The sequence below is a fragment of the Ambystoma mexicanum genome, chromosome 11 (genome assembly GCF_040938575.1).
Source record: "Ambystoma mexicanum isolate Mex_15411 chromosome 11, UKY_AmexF1_1, whole genome shotgun sequence".
NCBI classification, from domain to species: Eukaryota; Metazoa; Chordata; class Amphibia; order Caudata; family Ambystomatidae; genus Ambystoma; species Ambystoma mexicanum.
The window spans coordinates 936,745,579-936,762,274 of record NC_090934.1 but is presented as its reverse complement, the minus strand read 5'-3'; the positions used below and the strand labels follow the sequence as shown (position 1 = coordinate 936,762,274).

Here is a 16,696-nt window from a genome sequence, read left to right as displayed (position 1 = left end):
TAGTGATATGAATATGGTGTGCATTAAATCATCGTCTTAAAGCTGTGAAACATCAGAGAACGGTAAACGGCGTGCAACATAGCACGCGCATTCCAGGCAATGCAGAAATCGGCCGTACGCCCACGCAAGACACGTGACCCCACGTCCAGTATACCTGCATTTGTGTCCTGGGTCTGGCGAACGTCATAGAAGCGGTTTACTCTGGTGGCGGCATTGTGTGAAATGTGTCCTGTCAGTCGCTTTGCCGGTAGTGTTGAGGTGGGTTTTCGGTTGGGATGACCTAACTCCAGTCCTGGGACTCCTGGCTAATCTCATCTAGACATTAGAAAGCGGGTAGGTGCCACTTCCTTGGGGCCTCAAAGAGGGGTGTGGGTTCGTGGCACGCTTCCCCGCCCTCTACTCTTTCTAAACAGGTGGGCCTCGGTGCTGGTGGGTGGGGTCTGCTGATTGCATGACAATGGGGGGGCTGATCCCGGCTTTGACCCGGCCGTTATCTCGGGAGGGGCTGCACGGGGCGTGCCCCACTCATTGTAGAGCTGAGCAGAGCGGCCTGTGATTCATTCATTCAGACCCCTCTCTCCGTGCAGGCCTGCACTGTAGCCCCTTTGGCAGTGGACACCGATAAGCATCGTGACCAGCAGTACTCACCCCCCCCCTATCCCCCTGTGCTCATCGAATACCCCGTGGCACGCACACCGCAGGCACCTCTCGTTGCCCCGTGTCACCGGCCCCATGCCTCGCGTCAGCAGACGGGGGGCGATGTTTTACTCCACCCTCCCCGCCGTGGATTTCCCGGTGCTGAGAGTTGGTAAGTGTTGCACTTTGGACTGGTTTGTTTTTGTCCGCTGTCCCCTGGATGATACTGTGACTGTGGTCGAAAGTATGAGAAACATTTCACAACCACCCGAGGGCACGCACTGTGCTTAGAGTGAGCCTGGCACAGATCCACACCCTCCCCGAGGCGCCTGGCACACGGAGTCCTGTGCGCTCCCTAAACATTCGCAGGGGGCGGGTGGTCTCGACCTTGATCGATGGACGGGCTGTATGGATAGTTATGTGCCGATGCCGCAGCTGAAATTATTGAAACGGGACCACTCGCCCCGCAGTCGGGGTACAGCTGAGCTGGGCAATTTGCTGTTTTTAGAGTTTGGGGCGGCGGTGTGAATGGCAGCGGAGCGTCGCCATTTTGTTCCGCGGAGAACACTACACTGCACAGGCCGAGGTTCCCCTCGCCCGCCTGCCTGGGTGCGGGCCTCCGCCAGGCCCTGGCGCACGGTTCCGGTATGCGCGCCTCTTTAGCTGGGATGGGCGCTGACACTTCACCTGCCTGCATTCCTGCCATTCTTTTCATCGCTCTTGGAACTGTGTGTTTTTTTTTTTCTTTTCCGTGTTTTGCTGGTGCGGTGTTGCTTCATGCCCCGGGCCCACAGGCGCGCACTGTACTTTGGGGAGCACGGGCCAGGCGGGCGGGAAAAGGGGCCAAGTCCTTGAATACATCTCTGTGCCGGGAGGGGAGGAGTGTAGTTGCAGGTACACTCATGCCATCAGTATGTCCCCAGTGCACGCGTCTTGCTTGGGCACACTCATAACTCATGTTTACTGTGTCGTACGCAGTGACGCAGGAGGCCTTGTGTTTACATTGAGCAGTCCATACATGCGTGCACCTTTTAGTTTGGACAGGTGCGTGTCGGAAATTGGAATACCTCATATATCACTCCTCTGTATGTAGCGAGGCACCGTTCTTGCCTTTTTGTATATTCTTTCTGTAATGTTAAAATGCATGTATATTTCTATAGCCATTGACACGCTTGCCTTTATATGATCACTTCATGGTCACCAGCGGGACCTCCTCGCTGCTGCTGGTGTTCAGACTGGAAGGGCCGTCGTTCTTACCGTGCGTTCACTGTTCTACAGATACATGGCCACACCGAGAGACCTCTGTACACTAGGTGTTTGTCGCCAATTAGGGCCCCTCTTCTATACCCGTTAGAGCTGTGGTAGTCGAACTGTGGGACTGCTCCAAAGGGGGCCTGGAAGAGTTGCGAGACTCTTTATAAAGGTAGGACAGCCAATGCCTAGCTCCGTGAAACTAAATCTACTCTGGCAAGAAGCAACTTTCAAGCCCAGACATTGCAGGAAAGAAGCTCGCCCCGATAGCCCAAAACGGCGCTGACAGATCCCAACTGTCAGCTAGAGCGAGGAGCCTTTGACACACCTTTTCAACAGTGATGGTATTGCGGGGCTGGGGGCAAACCGTATTTTATTTGGGAAGGTAGGGGCTCAGCACACACGCTTGGATATTCTTGCTTTGGAGCCGTTGAGAGGTGTTGGGTCAAAGGTGGGACTTTGCAAGCTCCCCGGCGGTGGCGCAGCCCCTACTTGTAACCCCATCCTTCTGAACCCCATTGCTTTGCCTCCAGTCGCGAGCTCGAATATAACCGCCAAAGCTAAGGGTGTTTAGCGAAATTCAATAGTGCACAGCCATGCACAGGTTGATGAATTAAGGCAATTTGGTTGTTAGAATGGACACAGTAAGAAACACGAAGTAAACATGTCTGCAATTACTAATCACAGCCTCTGAAAGGTGGCAAACAATCATAGACCAACATGAACCCCTCGTGTGTCGTTTTGGCAAACCACTGACTGGCAATGGTCCCAATGCTGCCCTTTGTAGCCTTGTCTGTACGTTTCTTGACTGAGTTAATTTGTGTAAAGTAGCACACTATACTTTGTTATGAAACACAAAGTACATTTGTTTCAACATTACAGTGCCAGTCAGTATTCATCCTTTCAATTGACATGTTGCAGTTTCCGGGGAAGCGTCCAGATTGCAAAAATTGCTCAATGTACTTGGAAGCAATCTCGGTTGTCCAACCTATCGTGCCTATAATTATTCTGACTTCCAGTAGTATCTTATATTGCTTATGTATTTTAGGTAAGACGTATATTGTAGGAATTGTGGGATGTTCATTCCTCAAAAAAGACCAATCTTCGTCAATCAGGAGTCGTACAAAGTATCAATTGTGGATGTACTTTGTTTTAAAGTTATCCAACATTTTTTTCCCGCAGGATAATCTCTGTTTTATGCGGTAACCTGGTGCTTGGGTGCGCTTCTCCCACTTTAATAGCTTCTCTGTTTAGAACAACAATAGTGCCTTCTTTTTCCGCGTCTTGAATAATATTCCTGTCCTTTGACGACGCGTGCCTGGTATTTGTATGTGCAGATTCGTGTTCAGTCTACTTTGCTCTGTCCTAGCTACAGCCACGATTCTATACATAGCTGTGATTACTGTCTTATAGAAAGTGTCTATTTGGTTCTCCTGTACAAGGCTTAGTGTGGATTTAAGATTTGGCTTTGAGATCCGAACACATTACAGTTTCATGCGTTATAGTCTGTGCCTATATTATGCATTGACTAGGAATGTCCACGCCCTCTTCTAGGACATTAACAGTTGAGGGTCCTTGATATCTTTGAGAGTTGGTTTGCTAGGCAATGCTGCAATTACTGCTTCGCTTTGCTTCCAGAGTTTGCTACCATCAATTTATTAGGAAACTCAATCTGTATGTCAACAATAATGATTGAGTCTGCATGGGGCAAAAGAAAGTCCCTGTTTGGTATCCTATAGGGGCCTGTTAGCGAGATTGAGCACTGCGTTCTGGGCTTCTCCCGTTGTCCAGCTTTTGCTGGTTTCTGTGATCTGGTCTCGTTCTTCTGGATATCTCTTCGACTTCCTCCTCTACTACCTCTGAGTCTGGTTGGCACATCTGTTTGAACTGTTTTTTTAAATCTTACATGCTTGGTTAGATCTTCTCTGTTGCCTCCTCTGCATCTGAACAGATGTCATGAAAAAGGTTGCTTTTGAGCAGTGGAATGGATCTCATCCATACTAGAATTGGAAGAGCGAGGAGTGGGTGTATCCTGTTTATCACTTTCACTATTGATCGCCCAACTCATACTCGTGAGTGCTGTGGCCGCAGTGCTGTCCTGGGAACGTGGCAGTGTGTGTTCTCATACTTGGGCTGAAACGTATAGACGATCCTCCCTACAGTCTCTAAACAATTCGAGGCTGCCTAAATTTAACCCTGCCCTGATGTTTCTTGAGAATATTGTCTAGTGTATTGCAATTCTTACTTTTAGTAGCTTCTTGGGCACTCATATCAATTATGCGCGGTCTAGGTTGGCAAAATGGGAACACATTTTACAGAAACGACATTTCAATTGGATGGAAAAATACTTACCGGTAGTTTAATGTTGAAACACATATAATTTGTGTTTGACAACAAAGTATAGTATCTTTTTTTTACGCACTCATTCACTCTATCGAGAAATACATATGCATGCTATAGTAAGGTAATTGATTTAATTACCAAATATATTTTGTATAAATCACACACTGTATGATTTGATATACTGAAAGTAATAAAAAGCATATAAAATCTGTCTTAATTGACGTGTGTGTATTCATTTAACGAATTAGGATTTCTCTCCACCATTCTATTGGTGCTTTTATATAAAATCTGGCGCAATCTTTTAATATTTTAATGACCTAGGGTTGAATGTCATGACTGGCCGTTCTTCTCTAAAGCATTTCTATATGGGCATTTATTTAGGATACAGGCACAGGAATAGACTGTTCAACCCATAACTAGTGTTTTTTAATAACCCGCTAAAACCTTTCCTGTTTATTGAGATTGTGTCTATATAGGCTATAATCTAAGGCCGCCCGTCCACATTGGAGCATGCACGCAAGCCACAGGCAAAATCCAGAGGCAGCCGTATTGGGAGGCGCAGAGAGTGACTGCAGATAGGGGGTTATGGAGGGCATCTGGTGCTGAGTGAGGAGGCTTGTTGAGGTCATGGGCATTGTAAGGAGTTAGACCATCTGCATGGTGGGTGTGCGCTCACACGGGCTTGTTTGAAATTATATATGAAAATGAAGGATGGTAGTTCAACCTCTAGAAAATGGGTGGGACTAATCTGCACACATTTTCCTATGCTCACCGCATGACATACACCTAGACCTGTAGACACTGGGTGGACACAGCCTATATGCATACCAGTGTCCACCCTTGAAGTACATTTGTGAGCCCCTCAAGCTGCAACGACTACAACACTGATGGTTGTTAGGCTGCAGTCTACAAAGCCGTCCGAGGCGCCTTGAACAGGGCTTCAGACCCACTGATCGGTACTGAGACAAGGAACCCTGAGCCGCTGTGTACGCCAGTCTGCCTCCGTCCGCCCAGCCTCGCTTGCCAAATTGCCTGCCGTCTGATACTTGCAGCTGTCCTCCATCTATAACTCTGTTGCAGAAGTTGCAAAGCACCTTGAAACCGATTTGTCACCGTCGAGCACCAAGAACTTCTAACAGCACAAGGTAGATTGTGGTTCCGTCCCCCTGTCCTTCTCGCAAAAGGCCCATAGTGACATTTTACGACCCATTGCTCCCTTTGTGTTGAAACCAAGTACCCTAGAACTACTGTGATTAATTACTTTACCAACTACCCTTCTGTCGGCATCCATTTTCCTTCTTTGAAACTGTCCTCTGCTTTCCTGTACAGGGTGGGTTATATTTTGTAGTGTGCTAGAACTGTCTGTTGTGATAATAAAAGTAGATATTTGTATACACCCTTGACTGGACAGTCCCTTTTATCATTGGCAAATGATCTACTGTTTATATTTTCTATTAAAAGCAGTCATCTTAATCATTTTTAAAAAGTTTGCCCACCCCCAGACATCCTTCAAGCCCCCTATGGGAGCCAGTCCCTGCCCCCCCCCTCCCCCTCCGTTTGAAGACTACTGCCTTAGATTAAGATGTGTACAATTATGGTGGCTGACACCAGATTGGGGGAGGATTAGAGGCCTGTGTATTGAATATTACTGGTAAGTGTTTCAGGCTTTGCCCTTTCATCTCACTCCCTAAATTAACCCTTAAATAGCAAGGATATACCAGTGTCCAGATCTTAAGCTCGAACACATCGATTAAAGAAGAGACAATACTGTGCATTGCAGAACCAAAATCCTTAGCCGAGTGTTCCAAAACGTAGAATTTGTAAAGGGGGGGGGGGCACAGGAGGAAGTAGTAGTGGAAGTTTTGCCTGAAGTTTCCACGGCCCTGAATTGCAGCTAATCATGCTTGTATACACAGCCATGCTGCCAGATCACAAGCTGAAGTAATTGCCGCTGAATGAAAACTTTGAGGGATGGAAATTTCAGCAATCCCCTGCAACACTCAGCCAGGCACGCCAGGGGAAGGTTTAAGACCCATCCATGGGCAATTGCATGCGAGCATGCTTGCCTGAAGAGTTGCCACTATTGTCTGATAACCGGAAGTTGCGTGGAACAGCCAATCATCTTGGCAATGCTGTGGTTCACCGGACATCCCTCCCTGGGGGTGATGTCACCTCAATGACGATTAGGCGAATGGGTAGTGGGCCAAAAACTAGCCGAGGGCTTTTCCAGATCAAAACTTTTTCTGCCAGGGCTGCACTCCTTCACGTTCCAAAATGGTATTTGTGGGCTGACTGCACAAAATAACCAGACTCGCCGTTACTGGAAAAGGTTGCTTTAATGTGACAGGCCGTGGCTTACAAGAACACACTAACCTGGCTCCCTGGCCTTACAGACTAACAGAGCAATTAACAATCACCCAAACCAAATAAATAAACAATTCAAATTCTTCACTTCCTGTCCCTTGTTCCCTCCCCCTCAATTCCTCTCAACCTTCATTCCCGCTTTCTCCCATCTTCTCCCTGAGGCCACGCCCCTCCTTCAATACCTCTTCCCCCTCATTGTACCCCCCAGGGTAGCCTGTTGGTGCACACAGCACTACCTACCCTCTTTACCGTGATAATCCTTCGGCTTCAACCAACCATCATTTAACCAGCCACGTCCCCGGCTACCGCTCCACTATCCCCAATCTCCCCAATGTCCGAAGACCCGCAAACTCAAACTCTTCCATGAAAGCCAGGTTGAGGCTGCCACATCAGAAACAAAGAAAATCACAGTAGAAATATTCCTTTTTCTCTACCGGGCTGACCTGTCACCAAAAGAAACCTCCTGCTCCACTGTTACTCACTTCCCCATAACCTGTACACACAGCCCTAAACCAACGTTAACAGGGCGGGTGGGCGTTCAACACATTACAGCGATAACCGCCAAAAGTTCCAGGCCCTTCGCTGGGACCTGTGCAGCGCTCAAAACCTCCCCATGGAGCAACCTGTACTGCATGCTCCCCAGGGCCCCCCCCTTGTGCCATGGCTCCCTGGCCTGATTTCCCTGCACGACAAATGTCAATTAGAAAATGGGTGACAAAACTTACCCTCCCCCGTGTTTTTGCATCGAATTAATGTTTTTTGCATATGGAATTCTCTGAATGGAAATATACAGAGAATAGATGCTTTGATGTTTGCAGAAGCACTGACTGGGAGCATTATGGGGTCGTGAAGGTGGGTATACTGGTGTTCTCGGGCCTCCGATATGCATTAGAGGCGGCCGAGAGCTCGGCCGGGCGGGGAAACAGCTGCTGCACAGCTCGGCCTGTCCCCTGCCTGCACTCCTGTCTTGGAGGACGGTAGTCTACGCACCATAGTTTACGGCACTGTAAACACCTGCTTCTTGCCCGGCAGTGTCCGTGGAGCCCCCGCCCCGCAGGCCCCTCCCCCGGGCTTAGCAGAATGTACCTGCCTCCTCTGGAGTTGTCAAGGCGGCCCGCGGGTCAGCTACCTCCCCACGGACGCCGAAACCGGCCTAATCTCCCGGGCCCCTGGCGACAGAGGTGTTGTGCTGCGAGTTTCGCCCGCCTCCCCTTTCACTGGGAGTCTTGAGTTTGGTGGCGCTGCTGCTCGGGTGTCGAGAGGCGCAAGGTGTATTTCCTGCTGCACCATTGAACACTCGAGGGCTGGCATGCAACCCTTTCCTGTACGACCTCACCTGTCCTCAGTCACGGGAGAGAGAACATGTAGAGCACCCGCGCGCATCTTGGAATAACGCCCGGGCGCTGCACACTAGAGTGCCCATTAAAAGGAGATGCAAATATTGAGAGGTACACCTGTAAAGAGAGAGAACCTTAAGTGTAGGCGTTAAAACCAAAAATCACAAGTACTGTGCTCAAAGCAGTGTGTGAATGGGGTTACCAGTCACAACCACCCTTGTTGCGCATGGCAGCTAGAATTGGTGTGACAGGAGTGGAGAGAGGGTCCCCAGAAGACTACGGGTGCGGCAACGAAACAACCCTGACACGGCCCCTCTTTTTCCGTCAGATGGTGGAGTGAAGCGCAGTTGCTTTCATATACTGTTCAGGCGTAGGACGGGTGAATGAGCACAAATGGGTTGTTCGGTCTCTGTTCCTGTGGCGATTGCTGTCCTTGACATTTTAGCATTGTAAATGACTTCGCTAAACTGTTACCCAGTTATGTCCAAGCACGCACGCTCGATAATTTACTGCCGTGTTTGGACCTCGCATCTCCACTGTAGGGTCATTAACCGACTGAGTTGTGGCAGATTGCGCAAGCCCGCAGCCGGCGAGCCAGCTGGGCCTCCCGCGGTGAGGTGCGCTTGCGGAAGGTTGCAGCACTGGCTCCGCCTGTGTACCTGCCCTGGGCGTGGCTAGTCCGCGGCCAGCTGGAGGGATCCAGGCCGGGCGTCAGCTGCAGCCGGCGCAGGTGAGTGTGCGGTGTATGCCCGGCTGCCAAGCCCTTCTTGCCACTGCCAGCCCGTCGCGGAGGGACGTGCCAGGGCCTGGACTCCCGGGGGACCTGTGCTCGCCCCGCGGAGCTGCTCGGAGCCACAGGTGGGTCCGACGCCCCCTTCTGCTTAGCGATGTTACCTGTACAGTGACAGGGCTGGGGGTGACGGGAAAATCCGACACGGACACCGGGCTATCGCTGTCGGTCGTTAGTGCCTTTGGGGGGCGCATTACTCGGAGGGACACCAGCCGTATGTAGCAGCAGCAACCTGTGTTCTGTCAGATGGCTCGGTCGGCAACAGGTGGGCGGTCGCCACTCCTCGTGCTCCCCCCAAGCCCCCCGGCCTCCCCCCCCCCCTGGTGACCCATTAGCTGCCCGCACCCCGGTACCTAAAAGTGCTTCCGCTACTGGGTCGCAAGTGGGTTTTTTTTTTTTTTTTTAAAGAAAGTTCTTATTTTTGGAATCGGCAGAAATGCTGCAAGATCACTCCGGGGGAGGGCGGTCCCTCTTCAGACATGGGGTGACCATGACAGCTATGTGGAAGCGACCTGTATTTAGTTTGTGGTATTGTATTTTAATTGCAGAGTGCTAAATGTTTGTAAACTTGTAAGAGGTGAATGGGCTTGTGGGTAGGTCTGCCCTGCAGCACAGGTGCCGCTATAGCGCCGAGAGCCTGGGTATTAAAACACTGCCTGGCCTGATCCTGTCACGGGGTTGGGTGGTGGTGGGTGGTGGGGGGGGGGGCGGGGGTAGAACAGTGTGACCTTGAAGAGCCCTTCGGCATTAACTGATTTTTGTGGGCTGCTGTTGCCCTGTTTGAGCTGCTGTTGCCCTCTTTGAGCTGCTGTTGCCCTGTTTGATTATACCATGTTGCTAGGTCCTGTTTATGGTGCCGGCTGCGTCTGTCATGCCACGCTAGGTCACGTTATCCCGTGTTTTCCTCTTCTGTGCTTTGCAACACGGCGATGGTGTCACTAATAGGCCATTTAGCGATGTGTGCATCTAATTATTCGTGATGCACGGCCAGCCTCCGGTCTACTGCATACTGAGACGGCCCATAGCGCTCCAAGGCCATGCAGGTGGCAGAGGAGCGCTTTACAGCGGCCATGTAGTGTGGTCTGTGTGAGCAGTTCCGGCGCTGAGAGCCCCGGGTGCTGGCAGTTATGCCTCCGATCGCCCCATTTGTTTCCCCGTCTTCTCTTGCCCAGACTCCGGGTCCCTGGTTACAGATGGCTGCGGTCTGGCGGGGCCCCGTCATTGCCACAAACGCTTACCTCGGAGTAGTTTCCAAATTACCCCCCCCCCCCCCTTTGCTGGAATGCGCTGAAAGCCCAGGGCGCGACGTGCATTCCACTGTTGCGGTTTTCTTTAACTATTGACCCATGGAGCTGGTGTTTATTTTCAGTTGTAATTGTCAGAATCCGATGCATTAAACAAAAATCGATTTCCTTTCGCTCTCGTTAAATCGCAGCCATCCATCACCGCATACTTGAGTTAACGTGTCTCGTGAGAGACGGTTGGACACTTGGGTGCAGGCCTAAACCGACCACGCCCCCCAGTGGCCAGTTCTCGCAAGAAGCCCTCAGAACAGGAGCACTCTAAACCCCGGGGGACATGCAAGGCCCTGGCGTGGCGGTGGCACCCCGCAGACCACTGGTACCGAGTGGGGCATCGCTGCTCGCTGATTGGCAGCTGCCCTTAAGGCGCCCCTGCTGCCCGCAGCGTGCACTCCACGATGCCTCATCCGCACGTGTGACGCTGGAATGACTCCCCACCTGGCACCAATGTGAGGAGCCCGCGTTACTGACTAACACGCTGCCACTACTTACACTAACGAGTGCTCGGTGACCTCATGATTTGGGAGCGGCGCTATGAGGCCTGTTCCGACCCACCTGGGAAGTGACGTCAGCTGGCCGCGTGAAAAGGCCAGGCTGACACTCGCAGGAGGGCTGCGTGCTACTCCAGAGTGCTGAGCCTTTCCCTGCCGTGCGTTGTACTGCGACCTGCCGACTTGTGAGTACCATGGAGGTCCAGTACTTGTGAGATGGCTGGACTGATTGTGCAGAGGGGCAAAGAAAGAGGGGGTTTGGCGACGCCCGGGACAGGACAGGCCAGGCCTCAGGAGCGACCCTTCTGCACCGCTTTGAGGAGGAGGCCAGGACAGGGCATCGGTGTAGGGCGCCTTGGTGTACAGGTGTTTTTGGGTGGGTTACCCCCAGAGTATGCTCCAATTGTCCAGGCAGCTCCTGTCCGCCTCTGACTTCTGTGGCCCAGTTCACTGCTGCCCGAGCACTGTCCAATGCCTTAGTGGCCCTTGGCTCTACTCGGCCAGGCGCTCTGGTCTGCAGTGGGAGGCCGACCCTCACCACTAGTCCTAGGAGTGAAGAAGCCAGTACAGGTACGGCCTCAACCTATATCATCAGGGATTCGACGCCAAAGATAGTCCCCCTATGCCTCTCCACCCGCCTTCTCCTTTCACATCCATTTCCAAAGAACTGGCTCCTGCCCGCTTTATGATGGGACCAAGTGATGTTGGCGAACAGAGGTGCGGGGAAACATTGACTTGCATAGCGCTTTAAGCTGCCTTGGCGGCGCCTCAAAGTGCTGAAGGGGCAGGGGGAGAGGAGTACATAATAGCAAAGAATAAGACAGTGGGATATATGGGAGAGTGGCTGGAGGGACATAACGTAGGTCTTGCTAATAGCTAGACTATATGGATATATTTTTTGTCCCGTTTTGACTGCGTGGGGGGGCTGAAGAACTGAAGGCAGCAGGAGAGGACTTTAGGGGGGGGAAAGGGAAAACCGGGCACGAGGAAGGAGGGTAGAGGTCAGCAGAGAACACGGTGCATCTGTCTAGCACAGCAAATGCACAAGCACGGGAATTAGCTCTTGAATCCAAGCCCTGGAAGCAGAAGAGACTCGGCCAGCCATCCTTAATAAACCCGGAGACTAGAGAACATGACCTGTGACCAAACCCCTCCAGAGAGAAATGCCAATGACCTCCAGAATGGTGGCCTAAGCTTTTATAGCCCCCCCCCCCCATCTCCCCTGCGTGGACCACTTTAGAGGGTAAAGCTGAGGATGTCAGCAGTACCCCAAGAGCTTTATTTGGTCAGAATGAAACCAGATGCAAGCGTATCATTCAAGGACAGCTCTTCACCAGCCCCCCCCCCCCAACTCCCTAAAGACGTGGCCAGATAAAGTGCGACTGGTCCCCCACATCAAAGGCCACTTCAGAACCAGTAGCAGGAGCCTGAAGGCGCATTCATCACCAGCCACTGAGAGAATATAATCCAGAACCCACGGCAAGTGCTTAGACACACTGAGCATCTCACAGACCTGGTCAGGTCACGTAAACATGTACAGACTCGTTTTACAATGCAAGGAACACAGGCCAGTGTCGCCACATTATCTTGCTGTAGGAAATTCTGCTCCCGGTGGGCGCCCCGCTTTTCCTGGACCCCTCGATCCTGGGATGAGGACACATGCCTACCTACTTGGTCAGTGCTCTTCAATGTTCTCTGACCAAGTAAAGCTCTTGGTTGGGGTGCTGCCGACATCCTCGGCTGTACCCACTAAAGTGGGTGACACTCGGTGCTCGGCTGCAGGGCCAACACAAAGCGGCCCTTTCCTTCATGGTGCCTTTGCCAGAACTCCATGCATCTCTCTGCCTTTCCCTGGCGCCCCACTGTGCTGCTCCACCTGAGAAATGTGACCATCTCGACCTTTCGCTTGCTTCCTCTTAATGTTTCAAAAATAGGGAAGAATATTTGATTCCAAAATGATTGGTAGGCGTTTTGTCTCTGCCCTGTGGTCTTTATTTCTGTGGGTGTGTGTGTGTGTGTTTGGCTGCTCTGGGGACACTGGTTTTGAATCATGTATTTTTTTATTTTGATATTTCTGCGACACTACTTATGCCTTTTGGCCAGGTTTGCACCATGTTAAATGCCTAAAATGAAATCATGGATCACTAGTTTGGGTGTTCCGAGTCTGTCCAGGAGTAAATCGTGCTGCACCCCCGTAAAGAACATCAACATCAACATCCTGGCCTTGGTGTATAACTGCCTGGCCTGCGCGTGTAACTGCAGCCTGTGTTATATCCTGGCCTGCGCGTGTAACTGCAGCCTGTGTTATATCCTGGCCTGCGCGTGTAACTGCAGCCTGTGTTATATCCTGGCCTGAGCGTGTAGCTGCAGCCTGTGTTCTATCCTGGCCTGCGCGTGTAACTGCAGCCTGTGTTATATCCTGGCCTGAGCGTGTAACTGCCTGGCCTGCGCGTGTAACTGCAGCCTGTGTTCTATCCTGGCCTGAGCGTGTAACTGCCTGGCCTGAGCGTGTAACTGCAGCCTGTGTTATATCCTGGCCTGCGCGTGTAACTGCAGCCTGTGTTCTATCCTGGCCTGAGCGCGTAACTGCCTGGCCTGAGCGTGTAACTGCAGCCTGTGTTATATCCTGGCCTGCGCGTGTAACTGCAGCCTGTGTTCTATCCTGGCCTGCGCGTGTAACTGCAGCCTGTGTTCTATCCTGGCCTGAGCGCGTAACTGCCTGGCCTGAGCGTGTAACTGCAGCCTGTGTTCTATCCTGGCCTGCGCGTGTAACTGCAGCCTGTGTTCTATCCTGGCCTGCGCGTGTAACTGCAGCCTGTGTTCTATCCTGGCCTGAGCGTGTAACTGCCTGGCCTGAGCGTGTAACTGCAGCCTGTGTTATATCCTGGCCTGCGCGTGTAACTGCAGCCTGTGTTCTATCCTGGCCTGCGCGTGTAACTGCAGCCTGTGTTCTATCCTGGCCTGAGCGTGTAACTGCCTGGCCTGAGCGTGTAACTGCAGCCTGTGTTATATCCTGGCCTGAGCGTGTAACTGCAGCCTGTGTTCTATCCTGGCCTGCGCGTGTAACTGCAGCCTGTGTTCTATCCTGGCCTGAGCGTGTAACTGCCTGGCCTGAGCGTGTAACTGCAGCCTGTGTTATATCCTGGCCTGAGCGTGTAACTGCAGCCTGTGTTATATCCTGGCCTGAGCGTGTAACTGCAGCCTGTGTTCTATCCTGGCCTGAGCGTGTAACTGCCTGGCCTGAGCGTGTAACTGCAGCCTGTGTTATATCCTGGCCTGCACGTGTAACTGCAGCCTGTTTTATATCCTGGCCTGAGCGTGTAACTGCAGCCTGTGTTATATCCTGGCCTGAGCGTGTAACTGCAGCCTGTGTTATATCCTGGCCTGAGCGTGTAACTGCAGCCTGTTATATCCTGGCCTGAGCGTGTAACTGCAGCCTGTGTTATATCCTGGCCTGAGCGTGTAACTGCAGCCTGTGTTATATCCTGGCCTGAGCGTGTAACTGCAGCCTGTGTTGTGTCCTGGCCTGAGCGTGTAACTGCAGCCTGTGTTGTGTCCTGGCCTGAGCGTGTAACTGCAGCCTGTGTTGTGTCCTGGCCTGAGCGTGTAACTGCAGCCTGTGTTATACATTGGCTATCTACATGGAATGGGGTGAGCAACCAGTTCGTGGGAGTTTGTGCAAACATCCCTTGGAACTGGCAGTATGGGATCCCAACTTATGAATGACTGAGGAAACTTCTGCAGGGCTTGAGGGCCGTTTTGAGAATAATCTCCCCGAGTGCTATGGACATACATATCACCTATTACTGGTTGGCCATTAACTAAGAACCGGAGCACTGGGGGGTTGGGAGGGAGGGGTGGATGGTTACATTTGTGTAGTGAGATAAGCCCCTCCTTATTACACACCTTTTGCCTTGAGCGTAGTGAAGTAGGGGTTGGCCGAGCTGTGACCTGAATGTTAGTTTTTGTTCTTTGGAATTTTGAAGTGGAATTATGCAGTGCAATGCTTCTCAGCTGAGCCTTGTTTTGACTCTGCATTTTCTCGCCTCTTGTCCTCTTCAAAGGGAAGGTCCCCTGCCATGCTTCTGAGCCCCTGAGATCTGGCACAGCGGCAGCCATGGCAATGGAGCTGAAGGTCTGGGTGGATGGCGTGCAGCGAGTGGTGTGCGGCGTCTCCGAACTGACCTCCTGCCAGGAAGTAGTCATCGCGCTGGCCCAGTCCATTGGTAAGTGTCTCGTTTTAGTTTTTTGTTATTTATTTATTATTTGTGAGGCGTCAGTCTGGGGTAGAGTTGTGCAGTGAAATATGTTCACCGGGGAAGTCTAGTGCCCCCAGAGGATTGTGGGACAAGGGCCATTGGCTGGGTGACTTGTAACTAACCTAAAACCATATGTATGAGGTTTGGGAGGCCCCCACGTAAGGTGTCAATGGAACATTGTTCAAAAGCAATGAACAAAAAACCTCAACATTGCTCGAGAGGCAAATCAGAATAAGCATTGCCAAAGCCAATAATTCCTGCTTTTATGTGGGCATTTGCCAGATGTTACCCTTTGCCAGCAGTTGTCTGTCGGCACTGTTTGCTCTGGTATTCCCACTCTATAGGCGGTAGTTCTACCCTGTACTCTATTGCCATAGAAAGGCCAGGTAATCTCCCCATGGCTATGTTTTGGCCACAAAATTGACGGTTCTTCCACCAAAGCCAGATATTGCCATCAAAAGTGCAGGTACTTGCCACATGTTAAGACATTTGCAGCAAAATATTTGGTTGCAGGAAGACCAGGCCCGGCTAAAGATGTGGGAGGACCCATTTCAACATGATAGGTGGAGCCCCCCTCTTGCTTAGAGGGCAAAACAGTCTAAGGGACCCCTGAGTTGCACACATTTTAATGGAGACAAAGCCTTTCAGCCATCGATAATCGCGAGATGACCAGCCAGCTGAAAGCCGAAACATTAAATGACCCCCTGAAAAGCTATAAATCCTTCTTTGTCCGCAAGTGGCTTATGTGGAGGAACCCATGTCAAAAGGCAGGGAGGTGTTAACACTTCTGTAAACCCAGAGCCAAGTGACAGCCGGAAGCTTGGAAGGCGAGTGCTGCAAAGCGCACATTTAAAGCCCCAGAACAAAATCAATATAGAAAGGAATACATTGCCGAGTTATAAGACTGATGACTGGCAACATGAGAGCAGCTGTTCGAGCCCCACCTGAGGCTGAGGCCCCTTTCAACTGAAAAGATTGAAAGGCCCTGACGCCATCCCCGGAGAAAAATACTCACAATCACTCACTCCTGAACCACTACAATGGACGTGGCAACAGTTGGCAATTGGTGGCAGCATCACCAGTGGCCAAAGCTCTTTTTGTAAATACAAAGGGGGAGAGGGACTCTGAGAATAATGTCTGCACTTTAGACCAGGGCAAAGGGGTAGAGCTGACATGCAGTGATGCTGACTCTGCCCCAGTCCTGCAGACCTTTACTGAACAGCTTTCCAAGGGGCCACGGGGCTGATAGCTGGGCCACTATGGCTGTGTACGGCCGGTCACGTGACGTGTACCTGTATCTGATGGGAGGTTCTGCCTGAGTGAATGGTGGGGAAGTAGTCTGCCTCAAAACGCTGCTGCCCAGGAAACCTCTTCAGACCAAAGAAGTACCCCTCAACACAGTCTTTATATCCTCTAAAAAGAGACTGCTTCGCCATGAAGCTCTTACAAAAAAACACTAGCCCTCTGTCGATCCCCCTCACCCCCCCCCCTCCTTCATATTTAGCAGGGCTTATCCTTACATTGGACACTGGCATGATGTTTCTGTGTACCTGTGAACGCTTCAAACCCTTCAAGAGCCGTGGGCCTTGTTTTGCCAGCATTATTCTTTGTCTGGGTTTGCCCCTTCCCTGACCTCCTTTTGCTGCTTGGTACTTAAGCCCCCCACCGCCAGAAAGGCTGATGTCCTGGTATTTTGCAGGAATTTGCCTTTGAGTGTGATGTCGAGGCATCAGAGTAGTTTTGTGTTCAGCAGCTTTTGCGCCTAGAAGTGAGTTGTACTTGATGGGTTCACCCAACAGCTGCGGAGGGGGGGTGGGGGCACACGGGAAGGTGCGATTGCCAGAAGCACAGATGCATGTCCTTGCGCTAGGAGAGTGCACGCTTTCTGGCCCACGGCGATGCTCCCCACCCAGTGCTAGATATT

At 51.5% G+C, this 16,696-nt stretch overlaps 1 protein-coding gene across 11 annotated transcripts in view; it reads left to right on the top strand.

Annotated features, from left to right (window-relative positions):
* Positions 1–16,696, top strand: part of LOC138503946 (ras association domain-containing protein 8-like) — a 453,289-nt gene that overhangs the window by 405,894 nt on the left and 30,699 nt on the right. For 2 of the 11 annotated variants that reach the window (XM_069624067.1, XM_069624057.1), the window contains exons 1-2: positions 8,012–8,042; positions 14,578–14,739. In XM_069624067.1, coding sequence (XP_069480168.1) covers positions 8,027–8,042; positions 14,578–14,739 — 178 coding nt within the window. In that variant the 5' untranslated portion in view covers positions 8,012–8,026. Of the gene's footprint in view, positions 1–7,792; positions 8,790–10,254; positions 10,699–14,577; positions 14,740–16,696 lie in introns of those variants that run through there. The other 9 variants (XM_069624064.1, XM_069624061.1, XM_069624060.1 and 6 more) reach the window with 7 other exon arrangements.